The sequence below is a fragment of the Polypterus senegalus genome, chromosome 6 (genome assembly GCF_016835505.1).
Source record: "Polypterus senegalus isolate Bchr_013 chromosome 6, ASM1683550v1, whole genome shotgun sequence".
NCBI classification, from domain to species: Eukaryota; Metazoa; Chordata; class Cladistia; order Polypteriformes; family Polypteridae; genus Polypterus; species Polypterus senegalus.
Window position 1 is genome coordinate 62,152,140 of NC_053159.1, and position 22,216 is coordinate 62,174,355.

At 38.2% G+C, this 22,216-nt stretch overlaps 1 protein-coding gene across 1 annotated transcript in view; it reads left to right on the top strand.

The window, feature by feature from the left end:
* Window positions 1–5,987: 5,987 nt before the first annotated feature.
* tprg1l (tumor protein p63 regulated 1-like) overlaps window positions 5,988–22,216 on the top strand; it is a 61,767-nt gene continuing 45,538 nt past the window's right edge. The window contains exon 1 of the mRNA XM_039756100.1: window positions 5,988–6,344. Within this exon, the coding sequence (XP_039612034.1) occupies window positions 6,123–6,344 (222 nt within the window). The 5' untranslated portion in view covers window positions 5,988–6,122. The remainder of the gene's footprint in view (window positions 6,345–22,216) is intronic.

The window sequence follows — 22,216 nt, forward strand, 5'->3', positions numbered from 1 at the left end:
GAAACGTCGATGACTAAGCGAAGAAGAAAGAGCAGCATGGAGAAAAGAGACCCAAAAGCTTTGGAGAGAAAAAAAATGCACATAAGAGATTATGAAAGCAGTGGAATTTGAAAGGCTCAAAAAAAAATGATGGCACGATACACATGCAGAGAAAGCTAAAGAATATGAAAGCAGTAAAATTCAAAAGTATAAAAAAAAGAAAGTAAAGATTGCATTAGCATAAAAAAACGGAAATTATTATTCGGTAAAAGGGAAAATAATTATCACGGACCAGGTGTAATTAAAAAAATAGCAGGGCAAAGCGAGGTCAGAAATAAAAGATAGAGTAGAAAACAAAGTAAAATGTCATAAAAAGGTTCAAAAACGAGGGGGCAAAACACATGCAGAGCAAGTTAGAGATAATAAAAGCATTGGAATTCAAAAGACACAAAAAAACATAGGCGTGATATATACATGAAGAGCAAGTTAAAGAAATTAAAAGCAGAAAAAATTGATATTATCAAAAAAAGATAGTAAAGATCGCATTAGAAAGGCCAACAGAGATCGAACATAGGTGAAATGTCAGAAGAATGGAAATATTGTAAGGCTTTGTAGGTCGTCTAATTCGTGTTGCCATCAGGGAAAAGTAGTGCTTCTACACAATAAGGAGGCGTATCCAAGATAATTAAAAGATTTGATATTTGGGGAAAGTGAAATCCACTAACAGTCAGTCAGTCAGTCATTTCCCAACCCGCTATATCCGAAAACAGGGTCACGGGGGTCTGCTGGAGCCAATCCCAGTCAGCACAGGGTGCAAGTCAGAAACAAACCCCGGGCAGTGTGCCAGCCCACCGCAGAATCCACAAACACTACAGGCAAAATATACGAGTCTACTATAATCTTTTCGCTTTCGCATCATTCAATGCTCAAAGTGTAGATTTACACAATAATGGACCATACACTATGAGAATCTGTGGTCCTGCAACAATTAAAGCAATGACAAGTTTAATTTCAAAGAAAACACAATTCGGTCAGGTGTATGTTTATGATTATGGAGAAGCGATGCAAATTTTAACAGGTGACAAGAAAGGTAATGTAGTATATACAGTGATCCCTCACTATATCGCGCTTTGACTTTCGCAGCTTCACTCCATCGCGGATTTTAACTGTAAGTATATCTAAATATATATCATGGATTTTTCGCTGGTTTGCGGATGTCTGCGGACAATGGGTCTTTTAATTTATGGTACATGCATCCTCAGTTTGTTTGCCCAGTTGATTTCATACAAGGGACGCTATTGGCGGATGGCTTAGAAGCTACCCAATCAGAGCACGTATTATGTATTAAATAAAACTCCTCAATGATATACGATATGCTTTCTGTGCGGTGCTTGATTGTTTGCTTTTCTCTGTCTCTCTCACTCTCTCTGACATTCTCTGTGCCTGACGGAGGGGGTGTGAGTAGAGGGGCTGTTTGTACAGAGGCTGTTTGCCTAGAGGATACGGACGCTCCTCTAAAAAATGTCACTTTATCGCGGTGCTTCAGCATACTTAAAAGCCCAAATACACGTATTGATTTTTTGATTGTTTGTTTTTCTCTTACTCTCTCTCTGACATTCTCTGCTCCTGACACGCATTCTTTGAAGAGGAAGATATGTTTGATTTCTTTTAATTGTGAGAAAGAACTGTCATCTCTGTCTTGTCATGGAGCACAGTTTAAACTATTGACTAAAGGGTGTTATTTCATGTCTAATAATGTTAACAGTGTGGGAGAGTTTATAAGGGCTTAAAATATATAAAAATAAAAAATTTTCATCTATCGCGGGGGGTTCTGGAATGAAACCCCTGCGATCGAGGAGGGGTTACTGTATTCCGTGAATAACATTAGACACCAAAGGAGACCATGATAGGCCATTCGTATTAAAATGTTTACAATTTCCCGTGAGAATAGCTTTTGCTATGACACTTAACAAATCACATGGACAAACATTAGAAAAAGTCACATTATTTATTAGAGAAAAAGAAACAATATTCACACACGGGCAGTTATACGTTGTGTTGTCACGATGTATCTCCAAAAAAGGAATCAAAATTCAATGCGATCTTGAAGAAAAGGTAATTCCAAATACTGTTTTTACTGAAGCTTTAAAGTAAAGTGCAAAAAATGATATGTATAATGATTGTATATCCGATTAACCAAACATGGAGGTTGGCGAGGGAAGCCGCCCCCGAGTTTGATAAAATTAAAGGAATCGTGGGTTAAGCCTCACAACGACATTAGTCAGACATGTTTGAGCATCAAATATTAGTTGTATATTAACTGAATGAAAGTGCTTTCTGTTTACAAAAGCAAATTCATTTTGAGATGGTGCCTTTATACCAACAGGTATGCAGTCAATTGTGCCGACATGAGGAAAATCAGCAATTACCATAAATTGCCTTTTGATCTTGGCTAGTTCACCCTGTTGGTAAGGATATTGAGCGTATCTGGGCAGTATCTTAAGTATACTGCATCTCTACCTGTGATGTAATCCAGCCAGTTACATTCAGTACTTGCATACCAACATGAGAAAAAACTGTGATTTTCCAAATACTATGGTAACTGGAAATTTAAGCATCCTTGGTTGAGTGGCTTGCTTTTCCAAAACTGGCAAATTACATGGCGATTTAAGCTAACAGCCTTTGCTGGAGATTCACCTCGCGTTTGTGATATTTCTGTAGTCTGTGGGTGAGCAGTCTGACTCACTTTTTTCCAGCACCTTAGTCACAAGATGCATGTTAGGTCTTGCTTAATGAAATTTAGGTTTCTTTTTGAAGAATTTGTTAATAGTGTTTCTTAAGTTCACTAAAATAGAATTCAGTAAGGTGTGAATGTGACAAACAGAGGTTAATCCAAAGCACTGAAAGCAAACTGCTAAACAAAGATGCATTTAATGGGGGTGGGCATAAAATAATAAAACCAATAATGTCTTTACTCACACTTCTGAAAATTATTCAACTATGAGCTTTCAGTGTTCACTCAACAATGACTGCAACATCTAATCATTTAAGCATGAGCAAAAATAACATCTCATGATTTGGGGGGCAGGCCTAGTGTTACCACCCTTTTCTTGTTTTACTGAATTGTCCTATATTTGAAACTGACAAGTTTCAGAGTCTGTAGCAAATTAATGCAGAACTCTTATTTGTTCTTTATTTTATACATGACTTTGAGACTATGAAAATAAACTATAATACAACCAATACTATATAATACATTTTTGTTAATAAAACATTCAAAGGTTATGGTAGCTAAATAAATAAAGGAAAAGGCAAAATGAGCTCTCTCTCTAATTCACCTGCTATATGTCTGTTATAATAGTGGTGGGTTGCGGTTGGTTGCTGTGGGTCTGACAATCGTGCTCAATCCACCAAGGGGACCTTCTCCGATTTACAGATGGATTAGTGGGTTTCAACACCAAAATAGTTGAGAAACACTTATATGAACCATTTCCTGCAGCATATGGCATTGTATGTGATGTTAAGCAGTATGCTATTTGAGAGAGGCACATATTTACTACACAGTGAAGCGCACTCTTAAGTTATAACAATCTACATTAAGCTCTGAAATTAAACTCAAACCTTTCTCTGACTTTTGCACAGTCAATACTTGTTGTTTTTGTTTATGTTAGGTAGAATGCCCAGAGGGGACTAAGCTGGTCTCATGGTCTGGAATCCCTACAGATTTTATTTTTTTCTCCAGCCGTCTGCAGTTTTTTTTTGTTTTTTCTGTCCCCCCTGGCCTTTGGACCTTACTCTTATTCTATGTTAATTAATGTTGACTTATTTTGTTTTCTTATTGTGTCTTTTATTTTTCTATTCTTTATTATGTAAAGCACTTTGAGCTACTGTTTGTATGAAAATGTGCTATATAAATAAATTTTGTTGTTGTTGTTGTTCAAATACATACTCCAATCCTCGTACCTCCATTCAATGCACCACCCTTCCCAAATCCTTCCCACCCCCATTGCTTCCCAAAGGCAGGGGTGTCAAATTCCGATCCTGGAGAACCACAGTGGATACAGGTTTTCATTTTTATAGTAAGTGACCACTTTTTTTCTGGTCATTGACATATTTTAATTGACTTGCTACTGTGAGGGCATAATACTTATTTAAGGATAAAATAGTTTGTGAATGAAGTGTTTTTGTGTACAGTTTACATGAAGGAATAAATAAATAAATAAATAAATATTTGTCTTTGAAAATAGCATGAAGAGTGCAGAAATGGTCAACTAAAAAGATAGTGTGTTTCAGGTGGTGGTTGGCTGATGTTATGTTCTTTTATGAACCCAGTAAGACTGACAGTTGAGAGCGGAGAAGGACACGTAGAGTAAGACTTTCATTTGGGTATGTTATTTGGGTGTGTAAGCCAATGAACCAATCAAGAGTAAAAACTCAGATGATGTAAGTCAATCAACCAATCAGAGTAAATGTCAAGCTAGTGTGAAAAAAATAATTCAGCACTGTTAAGTGAATTCAGCCATCCATCCTCCAACCCGCTATATTCTAATACAGGGCCACGGGGATCTGCTGGAGTCAATCCCAGCAAACACAGGGCACCAGCCCACCGCAGGAGACACACACACACACTAGGGACAATTTAGGATCGCCAATGCACCTAACCTGCATATTCTTGGACTGTGGGAGGAAACCCATGCAGACACGGGGAGAACATTCAAACTCCACGTAGGGAGGACCCAGGAAGTGAACCCAGGTCTCCTTACTGTGAGGCGGCAGCACTACCATTGTGCCACCATGCCACCCTTAAGTGAATTCAATCATGTATAAATATGGGACAGTAATTTTGCTCTGTTGCTACTCCCTGGACACCTCTTGCCATACTCCTTCTTCATGAAAAGAAATTTAAGATGCATGAACAAGATTCCTCCTGTCCAATTTCTGACTCAAAGAGATCCTAGTTGAGGACAAAATTTCTTTCTTTAATATATTTCCAGTTTAATTCTACCACACTATTAAGACTCAGACCCTTTAAATCAGGGGCGAGTAATACTGGTCATGGAGGTACGCAGTGGCAACAGGTTTTTTGTTCCAACCCAGTTGCTTCTTGAAAAGTCATTTATTGCTGATGAAGCACATTTGCTCAAGTTACATTTTTCTGCTTCATTTTAGTTACCTCATTTGTTAAGATTCTGAACCCTTAAACAGCTGCATTCACTGTTTTTGATTGCTCCTTATTAGCAAAAGAAATGCAAATGACAAAAGAACCAGTAGTTCTTTAACTTTTTTCCATTTACAGCTGTGTGCATTCATCGTGAACTATTTGGTTTAATAAAGTACTCAGAAGGAAACAGAACTGTTTTAGGCTTCAAATCATTTGGATTAGAAAGGTAGCAAATCTAAATCTACTGACCTGACATTGTACAGTTAAAACACTAACAATTCATAATATCAAATAAGACCTGTTATTGACAAGAATTGTTTTCTATTAATCAACAAGGTTGAAACAAAAACCTGCAGCCACTGCGGCCCCTAGGACCGGTGAATATCACCCTTGTCTTGGGAGCGCCTTATTTTTGTTTAGGAAATGTGGCAACTCTGGCCTAGTCCCCCTAAAGTTCCCACCGATTGTGTGAGGCGCAGATGATTTGAGTATATATGCAAAACCCTCTGGGAAGTACAAGTTCTTCCACTACCATAACCTTGCCATTCTCAAGAAGCTATTTTCAAGAAAGAAAGAAAGTACGCCAAGCACGCATTACATAAACCAACAGCTTTTAACAGTGACATGAACAACTTACTTTTGTATGTGAAAAGGACAATGTGGCGTGAAAACATAAGTACCTATTAACATGTTTGTGGCTGTGCACACGACTACGTAGCACACTATCTATCGGAATCTTTCTTACCAAAAATTGCAGCGAATGACCACGCCCCCTATCCGTTTTGTGGTGGTGCGTATACTTACCAAAGTACGGTTACCGTGCATTGTGGGATGTCTCGACGTGACAGGCGCGCTCGCTACTGCTTTGATGTGGGAGCGCGCTTTGGCACGCGGTGATTATTTGTAAACAGCTGTTCCGCGCGCCATCGGTCACCTCTCCGTTCCTACGTCTGTTACTTCTATTTTTTTTTTTTAATCAGTCATGCTCCAACTGAATGATTCAGTTGAGCCAGAAAGTCCAGGAGCTGCCGTGTTGCATACCGCCGACAGTGAAGATGGTTTAGATGTGGCGTTTACACAGCCGAGAGCCACTGCCGCCTCGGCTGGAAGGGTGGCCTGCTGCTCGCCGCTGCAAACCCTCACCCCTTTCCATGTTCACAATCCCACCGTACAGGCCAGAGTGAAGGACTACTTCGTGTTCAGGGTAAGCAAGTGTGGGGTGCTGCGTGAGAGACTTGTAGCTGTAGTAGCTGTCCGAGAGTTTTATAAATTGACGGTATTATTAAATTGGTTTATTCATGCATCGCGAGACTCATTTCCTTGTTGCAACGTACTGACGTAGGGAATAAATCATTGAGTGTCGCCCTAGGTGACATGCCAAAACAACCCAATTCGAGGCAGGCAGCAAGGCGTTTAACAACCATACGCAACTTTATGCCAAAAATAAAGCAACAAATGTGCTATAGTATTGCTTCTTTATGTAATTTGCCCTATCTGTATGTTTCCTCCGGTTTCACCCAGGCATTCCCGGGTCCCTAGAGGGCACAAATGTTTTCTCAGTTTCTCAGCAAAGTACATGTGTGGGGATGGTGATCGTGGTAGACTACTATTGACATTAATACGATGTAAATGATCATGTTGTGTTAACGTTATTTTAATTGAATCCATATTAAATCAAATGGCTTTATTGCCATACCATTAGCGATGCAACATATACATAAACACAGGACCCGTGTAAGACAGGTAATTAACTATATTGTGAATACGTAAATAAATATAAGGGAAGCGTATAGTGATAAAAAAAAAACAACGGTAGGAACTAGTGTAACACGTACTGCATATAGATAAAATACTAGGAGCAGATCTGAGGTCAGTAGGGTCAGCACAAAGTTCAGAGTCCGGAAGGCCAAGGGGTAGAAGTTATTGCAGAATTGGTTCAGATGCTGCAGTGCCTTCTGCCAAATGGAAGTGGGATAAAGAAACGATTGGAACGGATGTTCACAAGACCATAAGCTTTTTGGGTGCAACCTCTTTATAAAAGCGCCTTTAATGGAGTGTAGAGAGATCCAAATGGTTTTTGCTACTATGTGTAAATCTATAAATATTTTAAAGTTCCTTGGATGCAGTAATTGACAGATTGTTGTCTTCTTTGTCATGCATATTAGTCATATATCCAAAAGTTGTTCTTCATTGTTAGTTGTTCTTCATTGTTAGCTAGGATGGGATGTTCTAATCTGTTACGTAGATCATACTAAACTATTTGGGTTGATTTTTCACTCTCTGTTGGCCAAATGAGAACAAGAGTTGCAAGGTGAGTGATTGCACCAAACAATGAACTGGCTCCTTGGAGTAGGCTGTTGTATAGAAAGTGGATATAAGGTTTGGGAACATGTAATTTTTTTCATTTATTAATGGTTGTTTTTATTAAGCATATTTAATTGTATTGTAGAGATGCAGAAGGACCAACTGACAGTGTGTCTCTTAAGGCCTTGACAGCAGAAATCTGTTTATATTTTGCATTGTTTGTCTATGTATATAATCATTCATGAATAATTTTATTATAAAAACAATTAGTATTATTCAGGTATGTTAGTTTGTGATTAAGTAGTTGTATAAACTAAGTAGCCTACAAGTATTTGATTAGGAATTTGTATGATTTGATATGGTGCCATCTGTAAAAATGTAATAACCATTATGTGAGTTAAGCAATTTTTTATGCACAACAAATTCTCTTTTTATTTGTTTTATTCATTTTTCAGGTACCCGTTTAAATTAAATACACGATCATTGAATACATTACTGTTAAGTTGGTGGTGCTGCTGTGTTCAAGAATAGCTTGGTAGCCTATACATTATTTCACATAAGGGTGTTGTACCAGTGAACTCTTAATTTTTTGAATATGTAGTTATTCCATAAATTACTTTTTCTATATTTGTTAAGATTGCAATAGCATGCAGCTCCTAATTCTTTACTTCAAGTGTAAATGATTTTCTGAAATGTACAAGCTAGTAATCAATAAAGCTAGTTTTTTCAAAAGGAAAGAAATGCATTTAATCATCATTGACACATGTACTTTGACAGAGTTCACAAAGCGTGCAGTTTCAGTTACTGCCTAACTCCCAGTTTTGCTGGGATAAGCTCTAGGCCCTCATAACACAGATGTGAGTTAAATGTGGAATCATAGTTCAAAAGTGTTGAATATTTTTAAATTTGTTATTCCTCTTCAATAGAGAAATCCATTCATGCAATTTTCTGAATATGAATTTTCTACTATTTGATTATTGGTAGCATCTGGTATAAAGCAGGATTAAACTCTCCAGAGGTAGCCAGCCTCTCAAATTCAAGTTTATTGCCGTGTGTGCACAGTACAGCGAAATTCTAATTTTTATGTCTTCACCAGACTTGTGACAATAGTAAAATACAAACAAATAGACAAAAACAGATGGTGAATATGGCAGTATACATTGAAAGCATCATGCACTTAATATTTATGCAGTAGTAGTCAGATCCTGGTGAGTAACATTGTGAACTGTGGGGGAAAAATGCAACCCTCTGTCTATTGATGTGAGTGCCAATGGACCTCCAGAATGGTGGTGGGGGTAAAGAGACTGTGCCAAAAGGTTGGTGCCTTTAAAAATCTGTTTATCTTTCTAAGACAGCGTGTTTTAGTTCTGGACAGAATAGAGTTGTGTATCAGTTTTATTCTCCGCTGACTTCGCCACCCTTCATATATTATGGTCCTCATTAGTGCTGGGCGGTATACCGCTTCATACCGAAAACCGTTTCTTATTTTTATTATGATATGGAGTTTTCTTATACTGCAACACCAGTTTAAATTGCCTAAACGATGTTCGGAATGTGGTGCAGCGGAAAACTGTTTGAACATGATGACACAGAAGAACTTTTGCCGAAAAAAAGGAGTCATGTCCGTTGCCTGGAGATACTTTGGTTTTAAAAGGTTGGATGTGGACCATTATGTTCAAATGTGTGAATACTGTTCCTACACTACTGGGTAATACTGCAAGCCAAGTCGTACTTGTTTTATTTTTTTTTCAATACAGTGTAATGTACCTGGGTACTGTTTAATAGTGTGACGACATGTTAACTTTATTCTCGACATTTCCACTTTAATCTCGACGCTTATGATGAGAATAAAGTCAACATGTTGACTTTATTTTTGACATTTCAACTTTATTCTCGCCGTTTTTGTTGAGATTAAAGTCGACATGTTGACTTTATTCTTGTAATTTGTCATTAAAGTAGAACAATGATTATTTAATTTACTAGATTTTCTCAAACCCTGTCATAAGTTATACAGCACATTAAATGCTTTGTGTTAAGTGATCCCTGAGCCATGTTAAATTGGTAAGTGGTTCTTAAACTGACTTCCTCTTATACTTTTATCACGTATATATCTTAGCATTCTAAATTTTATATTGAGCAGGAATATCATGAAGTGAATGCTGCCTGTGCCTCGTATATATCTTAGCATTCTAAATTTTATATTGAGCAGGAATATCATGAAGTGAATGCTGCCTGTGCCTCCTGTTAGTGCAGAGGAAGTCAGTTTAAGAAGCGTAGTGATTAAGAACTGGGTCGGGGAACACAACACAAAGCATTTAATGTGCTACATTAACTTATGATGGGGTTTGAGAAAATCTAGCAAATTAAACATTGATTTTAGGATGAAGTTTAGCTTACGACATTCTACTTTAATTATAAAATAAACTATAAGAATAATGTAGAAATGTTGACTTTAATCTCAACATAAGAGTCAAAATGAAAGTGGAAATGTCGAGAATAAAGTCAGCATGTCGACTTTATTCTCGACATATAGATTGTTCTTTTCTTCCCTGTGTCCATTTTTTTTTTCTTCACCGTGGCCCTAATACGATTCCGTAGGGCTATACCACAAATAGAATTGTAAATGCAAGTTGCAGTTTTATTATTTATGCATATAGCTTAACTTGAAGCAAAGTTTATATTAATGCAATTTGCCTAAATGATTGTTCAGTTGGTAAAGATGTCGCACTTGTTTTATTTTTATTTGGTGAATACTGTGTAATGCGCATGGGCTTGAAGTCTTGAAGTAATAGTATTTATTACTGGAAGTTTCACTATTATTTATTTTATTGTTATTATTTATTAGTTTAAATATTATGCAGTTTAATGAGGGTAAAGTTGTTTAAAAAGTCACTTTAACTTGTCAGTGGACAGAGATTGTTAATATTAACAAAAAGTATATTTGGTTTACAAAAAATATTTACTATTTTTTCCTTTTCATGTCCAGTGCAATGCAACTTTTGACAAGCACCTCTGGATATTTTACTAAGTCTAAATGCCTCTTTGGATGGTAGAAAATATGTTGTCAGATTTATAGTTTAAGTTGTTTACAAAATGTGCTCAATAAAAAGGTTCTATATTTTGACTGCATCTGTCAAGCAATGTGATTCCTTCTCTTCATTAGTGCCACCCCCTTGAAAACTATCACTTTATGGGGCCATGCAAACCTGTATTAATACTTGTGTGCACATTAAAATGTTTTTTTTTTCAATTCTCATGACAGTGGAATAGGTTATTCTTAGCCAGTCTTACCGCAGTAATTGCAGTGGAAAATGTGGTTAACATCCACTTATGCATGGGGAAAAAAATACTGTTGAATACTGTGAAACTGGGATAATTTATAAAAATACCATGATATAGAATTTTGGTCAGACCGCCCAGCACTAGTTCTCAGATGAGCAGGTGCCTTGCCAAGGCCTAATAAACTGCACTGTATACTTGTAGCAGTTGATGATATGCATCCACGTTCACTCATATTTGGCCAAATTTTAAATGCCATTTAAGAACATCTTTAAGATATTGAAGGAAACCTGAGGACCTGCTGAAAACCAAGAAAAGTGTAGAATGTGTAAATTTCAGACACACTGTGACCCATCAAGGGAAAAAAAATCATCTCTTTCTATTCTTTAATGTTTGCATGTTGCTCCACAGATTTACAGAGATAGTAAAACCAAAACGCACAGTGTGCAAAATAGCTGTAGAAGTAGGTAGAAATAAATATTTCTAGTCTTAATAGACCAGGGGTCTGTTATAAAGAGAGAGAGATAAGATAATCCTGGATTTCAGAACGAATGCCAGTTTACTGTAGTGCAATTCTGCACCAGCGGCTTGGCCATTTCCAGAACTCCTGATTTCAAATGGCTCCTACATTTGCCAATAGTTTGATCTAGATTAACGTGTTCAGGTCAAAATTTGCAAGCACTTACAAGTTGAACTTTGAACACCCTCTCAACAGTGAACTACAACTCAGAGAACAAAATGAATGCCTAAAACAGTTAATCAGTGAAATCTGTATAAACTTCCATCCATCCATCCATTATCCAACCCAATATATCCTAACTACAGGGTCACAGGGGTCTGCTGGAGCCAATCCCAGCCAACACAGGGCGCAAGGCAGGAAACAAACCCTGGGCAGGGTGTCAGCCCACTGCAGGGTACACACACACTAAGGACAATTTAGGATCGCCAATGCACCTAACCTGCATGTCTTTGGACTGTGGGAGGAAACGGGAGCACCCGGAGGAAACCCACGCAGACACGGGGAGAACATGCAGACTCCACGCAGGGAGGACCCGGGAAGCGAACCCGGGTCTTCTAACTGCGAGATAGCTGTGCTACCCACTGCATTGGATACTAAGCAGGCCTATTTAGCAAGCTGATGGTAAATTATTACAGTAGTCCGCTTTATTTAATACACTGGAAGCTTTACAATATTTCATTACTTAAGGAGCTGCCTCAATTTCACAATATTTATAAAATGGAGATAGCTGTCATATTTTTTTTCTTTAATAACTTCTATGAAAATTAAGTACATCTCAAAGAAAACAAAGATAGCAGTTTAAGCCACATTTTAGTTCAAGCCCTTCAAATTAAGTGTATATAGCATTGCCTTACTAAAATAATGTGTTTGTTCTAAAGTTAAGAGCAAATATTTTTATAATAATGATACAGGGTGACACAGAAAAACCCAATAAAAATAGAAGAAATCCAACAAAAAAATTTAATTGACAGCAATTGAACCACTACAACTTGCCTTTTAAGAGACAGTAATCCAAATTATTGATGTCTGAAAATTACGTCCTGTAGATGGCGTCCTCCTGTATGTATGCATTCTTCCAATCTGCTGTTGAGGTTCCCCATTGATCACTGCAACATCTCAGCTGGGATACCATGAATTTCGTCTTGAATTCTTTGTTTCATTTCATTCAGTGTCCTTGGCCGAGTCGTGTAGACCCGACTCTTAATGTAGCCCCACAAGAAAAAATCACAAATGGACAAATCCGGTGATCTTGAGGACCAGGGAGTGTCACTGAATCTTGAGATGACACGGTTACTGAACAATTCTCACACAGCTGCCATTGATTGTCTTGCAATTGATTACTAAATTACTAAATAGCGAGATTGTTTACAGCTCAAGGTCCCTGTTCTGCAGTGCTGCCAACTGTACATGGCTGCCACTATGCATTTCAAAAGTTCCCGTTTTTCTGTGTCACCCTGTATATATCAGTAAAGCTACTTCTGACTTTAGTGAAAGGTAAACTATTGATGAATTGATTTATGCAATTATTGTCAAATCTGTTTTCTCATTTACATCTCTTAAAAGTAAATTGTAAAGAAAAATTACATGTACTAGACTGCATTTTTATGCTTCATGCCTTAGAATGGTTACTAATATCAGCCTTAATCAGGATGTCTTTGTTATTCTGTGGAACATATAGTAAATGTTTAAGAATGGTCCCACATTCTACATTATAAACTTCTAACTGTGGTTTTGGAGGATTTTATAAACTATTTCTTTATTTAATAATATAGTACGTTTTGCTACAACATCAGTCCCACTCTCACTCTTTTTCTTACACTTTAATTGCATGAGCAAATATTAAAACATTGACCAGTAAGATAATTAAGATGTTAAATCTGACACTGTATAATTGGGATTTTTAATTGCATGCACAGCAAAAAATTTAATCTGGTCTGCTTCTAAAAAAGGGTGAATTTTCAGATTTTAAAGTTTTTACTTACATTTCACATCCTAACATCTTTTTCCAGTTAATAAGATGCAAAAAGGCATGAAAATGGAGTAGTAAAAACAAAAAGTCATGCAATAAATTTAGACCTTAAAACTTCCCTTTAAAAAAAGTGTTAGTGCTTAAAACCATAGGAAAAGGTTTGGTTTTCTATCTACTAATGAAGTAGACTCCTATTGTTAATATCAGTCTTCTCTTTTTGTATATCTTCCCAATCAAAGTTATGTTTTTATTGATTTTAATTATTAACAGATAACATTCCATACAGTCAAGACAAACTTAACAAATCAAAGCAAAATTGGACCCCCACCCAAGAGAGAGAGAGGGGCCATCAACCAAAGCTACTCTATAAAAGGAGCAAAAAAAGAAGGGTATCCTTTTCCTAGAAATGGAAGCTAATTCTAAAATGTTCTTGATTAGATCATGTCATAATTTAAAAAAAAAAAAAAAAAAGGTTTTGAACATATCATCTAAATGAGAATTTATTTATTTATTTTTTACAATTTCAGGTAGTATAGAACATTGTTTACCCACTGACTTAAGAGTGGTGGGGTGGGATTCTTCCAGTTGAGCAAGATAAGTCTATGTGCTAGTAGTGTAGTAAAGGCGATTACAGTTTGTCCTTCTCCTCTTTAAGGCTGTCTGGGAGTACACCAAACACAGCTGTTAATGGGTTAGGAGTGATTGTGAGGCTAAAGCTATCTGATAGGCATGCACAGATTTTTGTCCAAAATGTTTTTAATTTGGTGCTTGCCCAGAACATGTGGCCCAATGAGGCTGAAGCTAGATTGCAACATTCACAGGTTGAATCTTGTCTTGGAAACATTTTGGGCAATTTTAAATGAGATAAATGTGCCCGATAAAAGATTTTAAATTGAATAACTGAATGCTTTGCACATACTGTATGTAGCTCAAGTATATTCTGTGCATTGCTGCCTTCCACTCCTTTCCCCAATGTACTCTGGGGTTTTTGAAAGGAAGAGTCTTTCAAATATTTTTATAAATTGTAGAGATGCTATCTGAGTCTTCAAGACTGATCAGTAATTCTTCTGGAATAGAACAAGGTGGAAGGTGCGTAAAACTGGGCAGGTACTGTTTAGCAAATTTTCTAGCCAATTAGATTTTTGAAGTATAAGTGTTCATATGATGTAATGACATAATCTATGTACATGTCTCTAAGTGTTTTAATCCCAGACATTTTCCAGACATTGAATTGTGTATATGTTTGAGATGGTGGAAAAAGGTGGTTGTTATGTAGAGGTGCAACAGATAAAAGCTTTTTTTGTCTTAAAGTGCTTCCTACATTGGTTCCATATTCCGAGAGAATGAAGGGCAACTGGATTTTTAATGTAATGATGGTAGTTTGTCTTAACTGGGGCACAGAGCAGGGAATATAAAGAAGTACTGCAAGATTTTATTTCTATTGTAGACCAGGCTTGTGGATTTTTGTCAATTTGTGACCAGGTCTTTATAGCTTGTATGTTTGTTGCCCAGTAATAAAATTGAAAGTTGGGTAGTGCAATGGCCTCTTCTGCTTTAGGTCATTCTAGAATCACCCTTTGGATGTGTGGATAAATTAAGTTATGATTGAGTCTAATTTCTTGGAAAATATGGTCATCTTAACAATGTTGATTCCTCCTGCTAATGTAAAATGAAGGGTATAGCATCTAGTTATGCCTTAATTTCTTTCCATGCAGACAGCAAAATTTTGTTGAAAAAGAACTTTATAATTAGTTGTAATATTTACCTCTAGACAGTTAAACTGGTCTGCGAAGATAAATGGGTGGGTGTCTTCCAATATTACGTGGTAGCGAATTGACTGGAAAAAGCACACTTTTATTCAAATTGATTATAAGTCTAGATATCTTTTGAAAATCTGCTAATGCATTTTGGACTGCTGGCACAGAATTTTGTGGGTCCAATATATACAGTTCCATATCATCCGCATGTACAGTGGAACCTCGGGTCACGAACGTCTCGGAACACGTACAAATCGGGTTACGACCAAAAAGTTTTCCAAACTTTTGTATGTGTTCACGACCACACAGTCAGGTGACGAACAAGCAAGTTTCCCTTCCGGTTCATACGCACCGATGATTTCTGCACGTGTTCAGTCTCTCCCTGTGCATTCGCTGTGAACTCTTTCTGTGCTCTATTTAGTTTCCCTTCTTGTTCGTACACGCCGGTGATTTACTCACGTGTTCAGTCTCGCCCTGTACAGTACATTGTTCTCGGTGAGACAAGCATCTCGCAGAGGGACTTTACCTCAAAACTGTAATCTCCTCTCCACTCCGTTCCTCCTCACGTCCTTCATGCCAGAACTTGACTCATGCAAGATTCGTTTTCTTGGTTGTTTATGGTTAGTTTTTGTATAAATTAAGGATTTTTCAAATTTTCAATTTTTCTCCTATGCTTAAAACTCATTAAAAAAAAAGTGTTTACAGCGAACGGTTCTTAAGGCTGTAGCGCGAACTCTTGCAATGTTAGTTTTCTCTGTTCAAGGTTTTCTCAGTGTTATTCAATGTTTTTACATTTTGTTTACTATTACACTGTGCATTCTATGGTATAATTAACTATTTTTGTGCTTAAAAATTTTTAAAAAAATATATATTTACATACAGTTCGTACGGTTTGGAATGGATTAATTGTATTTACATACAATCCTATGGGGGAAATTAGAACATGAGGTTTCACTGTAGTGATATTTTCTGTCCCCTTTCTCTCTGATCCGTTTCAAAAGTATACCGTCAACGGTCCATTGGCGATTGCAAAGAGCAGAGGTGATAATGGGCATCCCTGTTGAGTACCATGCTCTAGTTTGAAGTTATCTGAGGTAATGTTGTTAAAATGAACTGAGGCTTCTGGATTAAAATAAAGTTGTGTGATCCATGCACATTTGTTTGTGCCAAACCCAAATTTGTGAATTATGTTGAATAGATAGTCCCATTCAACCATATCAAATACTTTTTATGCATGTAAAGATAATAAGATCTCTGAGGTGTTAAATATAATAGATGAATGTATTAATCAAATGTAGAAGGTTAGAAGTAGTTAAGTGTCTTCTTTTAATAAATCCTGTTTGGTCTTGTGATATCACAGAGAGGAAGCGTTATCTCAGTCCTTCTGGCTACAACTTTGGTGAGTATCTTAACATTGTTATTCAGAAGAGAGATTGATTTGTATGATGCACATTGTAGTAGGTCCTTGTTCTTCTTAGAAAAGATGGTAATTAATGTTACAATGTTACTATTTTTGTTATAGTAGTAGCTGTGTTACCTGTACCATAGCATCCAAACCAGTTCTGCCAGGTTCTACAAAAGGTGTTGCCCCTTGGTTGTCCAGACTGAGTTCTGTGCTGCTCCTAGTAGCTTACCTATATACAATACATTTGTTACACTTATTACTACCGTTTTATTTTTTATTATTGCTTGGTTGTATGTATGTATGTATGTATGTATTTATTTATTTATTTATTGTCAATTTCAAATTATTTCTATCTGTTCACTTATTTATTTATTTGTGTTTATAATATAGATCTCTACCTGTCTTGCACTTGTCATTTGTTATCGAAATACTGTTATAGAACAACAGAAAAAGAAAACAGAAACATTACATTTCAATCTTCTTGAGTGCAACTACTGTTAGTAACACAGACATAATAGGGAATCAGTACATTATCTATCTATATATATATATATATATATATATATATATATATATATATATATATATATAATTCACTAAGGCAAGACAACCATGGAAAGCATGCCGGAAGAGGCGTGGATTCACTAAGCTGCTGACAAGTGAGACACATATGGCGCACGCAGGAAAGAGCCACGCCCACCAACTCCAAGACCATTCGGGCTGCAAGCCGTGGAATTCCCACTAAATGTGACTCATACGCTCCCACTCATTACGTCCCTACACATTGTGCACACCCACCTCCTACCGTGGTCGGGTATCTTGATGGATTATATATAGAAAAGCAGCCAAAACCGAGGGGTATCCCATGGGGTCCTTAAAACATTCCTTTACAACGGAGGTTAAAACACAATGAAGTAGGCAGTCTTTAAAAAAAAGTTTTCGGTTACGACGCACGCCTGCGTGCACCATTGCAAATTATTTAACACGCTACATACAGCAATTCGCTTAAGCAACAAACATGCGTCTTCTTAGATCATATGTGTCAAACTCAAGGCCCGCGAGATCATTTTATATATTATTGTTATTAATGGCCCGGCGATATGAAGCGCTGGTAACACAATAGACTGCAGATCCCATAATGCAGCGCTTCAGCTGCCTTTTTGAACACTTACCGCTTTAATCAAGTCTAGCTTATGATGCTGCAAGTTATTGCGAAGCTAGCCCACATGATGTCAAAGAGAAAAGGTGATTCTGAAAATAAAGCCTTTAAAAACCGATGGGAGGCTAAGTATATGTTTACTGACATTGCCGGTAAACCTGTGTGTCTCATTTGTGGAGCTAATATGGCTGTAATTACAGAATTTAATCTATGAGACAAATAATCAGGATAACCTGAAAGACCTGAATGCAAAGCAGAAGATACAGAAAGCAGAAGAGTTAAAGAAGAATCTGACACTTCAGCAGACGTTTTTACCCGTGCAAAATCACAAAGTGACTTCAAGTGAAGCTACTTTTATGGGAGACACAAATGCACCAGTGCAACTTGCCCCACTTTCCGTGTTGCCAAGTAATGTTGAACCAAGTCGGCACAACGGTGTTCCCAAATACGCACTTTGCTGATAAACTGAGCGCACGGCGCTTTGGTGACTTTGAAGAACAAAAAAAAAAATTTTGAGTTGTTTTGCAACCAATTTGTAGTCAATGTGGAAACTGCACCTGTGCAGATTCAGATGGAGGTGATTGAGCTGCAGTGTAATGGCACACTGAAGGCAAAGTACGATACTGCAGGGCCCGCACAGTTTATTCACCCCTTTCCTGCAGAAATGGTCCAGCTCCGTCTACATGCGGCTAGAACCTTGTGCATGGGTAGACCGTGTGTCTACCCGGCGTGGGTAAGCCGATGAACCCCATTCGGGCTGCAAACTAAGTCCCACTAAGTGCGACTCATACGCTCCCACTGGTTTGTACACACCCCCCCTCCCACCTCGCTACTACCGTGGTCGGGTGTCTTGGTAGAATATACAGTATATAGAATAGTAGCCAAAACCGCACACAGCAATGAAAAGTCTACGTCAGTCACAGGTACATCTGTACTGTGTAAAGACGGCGACTCAAGTGACGAGTTGGAGGTGGGCACATGAGCGGGCAATGCATACTGAACGAGAAATCAGCAGACTAGCATGACGGACGGAGCTGAATCGACGTCATTCTCCTTTCCTCCCGTTCCACACTCCGTGCCGTGCACCCCCATCCCTCCGTCTGGCAGGAGAAGGCGCGCCAGTTTTCAGTCACTTCAGACAATTGTGTGTTGGTTTGTTCCGTGCATTGTTACAATGTTTCTTTTCATGCTGATTTATTACATTACAGATTTTTCAAATGTTAATTTTCTCCCTCTGCTTAAAAATCATTAAAAAACCTGCCTGATTATGCGGCGTATGGTACACTGCGGGTTGGCTAGTGAGGCATAATGTTAGTGCAGTGGTTAGCACTGCATCCTGTGTTTGAATCACATGCCCATTTGATACCTATGTGAACTTTGCACATACTCCACATAATCTGTGTGAATTACCCTACAGGTACTCTGATTTTCCATCCATGTGACCAAAGACATGCTTACTGGATTAATTGCTTGTGAATGCAAGTGAATGTGGGGGTCCTGTGATTAAGTGGTGCCCTATCCAGGGCTTTTTCTTGCTTATTGCTGCTGAAATAGTCTATAACCCATTCCCAGCAATATCCTATACTTAGTAAACTATTCTATACTATCAGAGATCATGCTATTGTTGGAATAATCAGTTGCTTTATATCCAGCCCAGTAAAGACCATGCCAAGGCACTGAAAGTGCATAGTAAATTGTTGTACGTTTTCTAATTAGAGCACAGAAAGTCTATTTTGTTTGCTGAGGGTCAGGTAATGATTCACTAGTGAAGATTTGACCTAACAGGACTTTATAGTGTGACATTTTGTTGTTATATTGCTATGGTGAGCTATGTAAACATGTCTTTACAGGAAAAACATCTATGATAAGTGTAAAAAGTTTGCTAAGCAAAACTTATTTTGTGAACATTGAACTGCTAGTTGTGCAAGCTGCAGAATAAGTGACATTTGTCACTTAGCAGAGCTTAGTGTTGTTTTTACAGGCAAGAGTGTAATGGAAGAGTTTCAGTAGTGCAGAAGAATCTAGCTTGAGAAAAGTTTGCACTTGGCTCTACAGCTGCCACAAGGACTCGGACTGCATATTCATATAGCATGTTTCATTGAATTTCTGATGAAAATTTGATAATGTAAATTCTGCAGCATATAAGCTTAAACTATGATTTATTTCTACACATTTTAAATATACAGCCTCTATGTATTTGATGAGTATAACCGAATGATAAAAAATTACACTCTAAATGTGGCATATGCAAACAGTTGGACATCTTGTCAGTTTGCAACATCTCCTTTCAAAAAACACAGTTTCCAAATGTGACCAACTAGGGGTCTTTGTATTCTTGCTTTATTTAGTTTCCATTCTTCCTTACACATCATTTATTTAATTAATTATTATTAAATTGCTTTCACTTCACTAATGTAAGTCATAACAAATCAAACAAGTTTCATGTCAAAAAAAAGTACAAGTCAACTTAAGTATTTCAGCAAGGCATAAGACAAAATCGTACTTCAGGAGTACTAAAGTATGAAGTACTTATTGAAAGATTAGGACTACGTCCATATTACTATGTTTTTATTTAAAAATGCAGACATTAAATAATCCTCTGTTTTCACCTACACTGCCCATAGGCCCGGGTAATCGTTATTTTTCATTTAAAAGATTTGGAATCGATTCTTAAAGTGTCAAAATCAATCTCATGAATCTTTAGCCTGCTGAATTACTATATGTAGATTTTTGCTCATCTTTGTTTTTGATGTCCGATCCAGTAGATGTCACTAATGCACTTGTTAAAATTTTCTATGGAAAAGCACTTTACTACTTTGCATAAAATGGTGTGTCCTCCTCAAGTAAAATTAGCACCTACACTGAAATCAAATGTGTGAACTTACTACAGATTCAAACAATGCATCAGTAAAGAACTGGATAAAAGCTAAGCCATATGTAAGCTGTGGATCTCAGAAGTCAAGTGTTGTTGTAACACAACAAATTTGAGACATTTTTATCCTTACATCACCCATAAACGTAATACAAACCAACATCCAAATAAGTACAGACTAAACATACTGCTTCCATTTAATTCGCCTTGTGCCAAAAAAATACCAGAAACTATAACAGTTTTTATCAGTAAAGATATGAAACCCTACACCATTGTTGAAAACAAGGGCTTCCGACAAATGATACTGGTTTTGGAACTTCAGTATGCCAGTGTTTCCCAGCTTCGGTCCTGGGGGCACACTGTGGCGGCAGGTTTTTGTTCCAACCAGCTTCTGTTTTTAATTGGACTCCTGAGCTAATTAAATGATGTGTTATTTCCCAAGTTCTGTGTTTTGGGAACAATATAGAAATTAGAAAACTAAGTTTGGTAAAAATATATATATATATATATATATATATTGTCACAAAACGAGACAAAGACAGAAAAAGGTTTGGGGCAGCCACCCATGTAATTCGGTATCCTGGCTGCAACTTCGTTTTTCTTTTAAATACCAGCACTGAAGTGCTTACAACAGAGTCCAAAACAAGACTGACACAGAAGGGAAAAGGGAAGGCTTTTAAAGGGGGAGACAGGAAGTGAGGTCATAAGGGTCGGGCATGTGTTCATTGTTCATTGGTTTAGTCCCGGATGTGACATCAGGGGGCGGAGCTGGCAAGGTCTGTCTCCATTGGCTCGGTCCCAGAAGTGACGTCCAGAGAGACAGGTGGAACCTCCGGGTTAGGTCTACAGGGAAGTGAGAAAGAGAGTTAGTGCGCTCTGCCACATCCCGGCATGGCTCAGAACTGCCTTCACTCGAGCCCTTTAGCTGCCTCCCATGCGGCGTGTGTGACAAGGCCCCCTCAGCCCAGACCCGTCGGGTCGGGCGACCTTAACCGAGAGGTCGTAACCCGAGAGAGCATCGGCGTTGGCATGGAGAGCACCCGGCGATGAGCGGCGAAAACTTATGCGGCTGCAGGTCAAGAAACCACCGGGTGACCAGCGGATTCGACTCCTTGTGCAGGGCCATCCACTGTAGAGGTGCATGGTCCGTGACAAGGGTGAACTCACGGCCCAACAGGTAGTACCTCAGCTGAGTGATCGCCCATTTAATCGCCAGAGCCTCCCTCTCCACCGCCGCATACCTGGTCTCCCGGTCCAACAGTTTCCGGCTCAGGAACATGGCGGGTGTTGACACCATCGACACTTTGGCTCAGCACGGCTCCCAGGCCTGTGTCCGGCGTCCGTCTGGAGGATGAAAGGCAAAGAAAAGTTAGGTGCCATCAAAATAGGTGCGGGCGTAAGGGCCTTCTTCAAGTCACCAAATGCAGTGTCTGTTTTGCAGTCCATACCACAATGTTCGGGCCCTCTTCTTTGTTAAATCAGTCAAGCGCGCTTTCTCCAAAACCGGGTACAAACCGGCGGTAGTACCCGGCTAACCGAAAGGCTTGGACCTGCCGCTTGGTTGTGGACGGGCCATTTCAGAATGGCATCAATTTTGGAGCACTGTGGCCTTACGGTACCCGACCCACCAGGTAGCCTAAATATTTGGCCTCGCTTAATCCAAAGAAACATTTCTTGGGATTAATCCGAACCCGCCTCACCAAGTGTCCGTAATACCGCTTGGACATGCTGTAGGTGTTCCTTCCATGTGCTGGAATAGATGACCACGTCATCTAGGTAGGCAGCACTGTATGAGTTATGAGGCGAAGCAC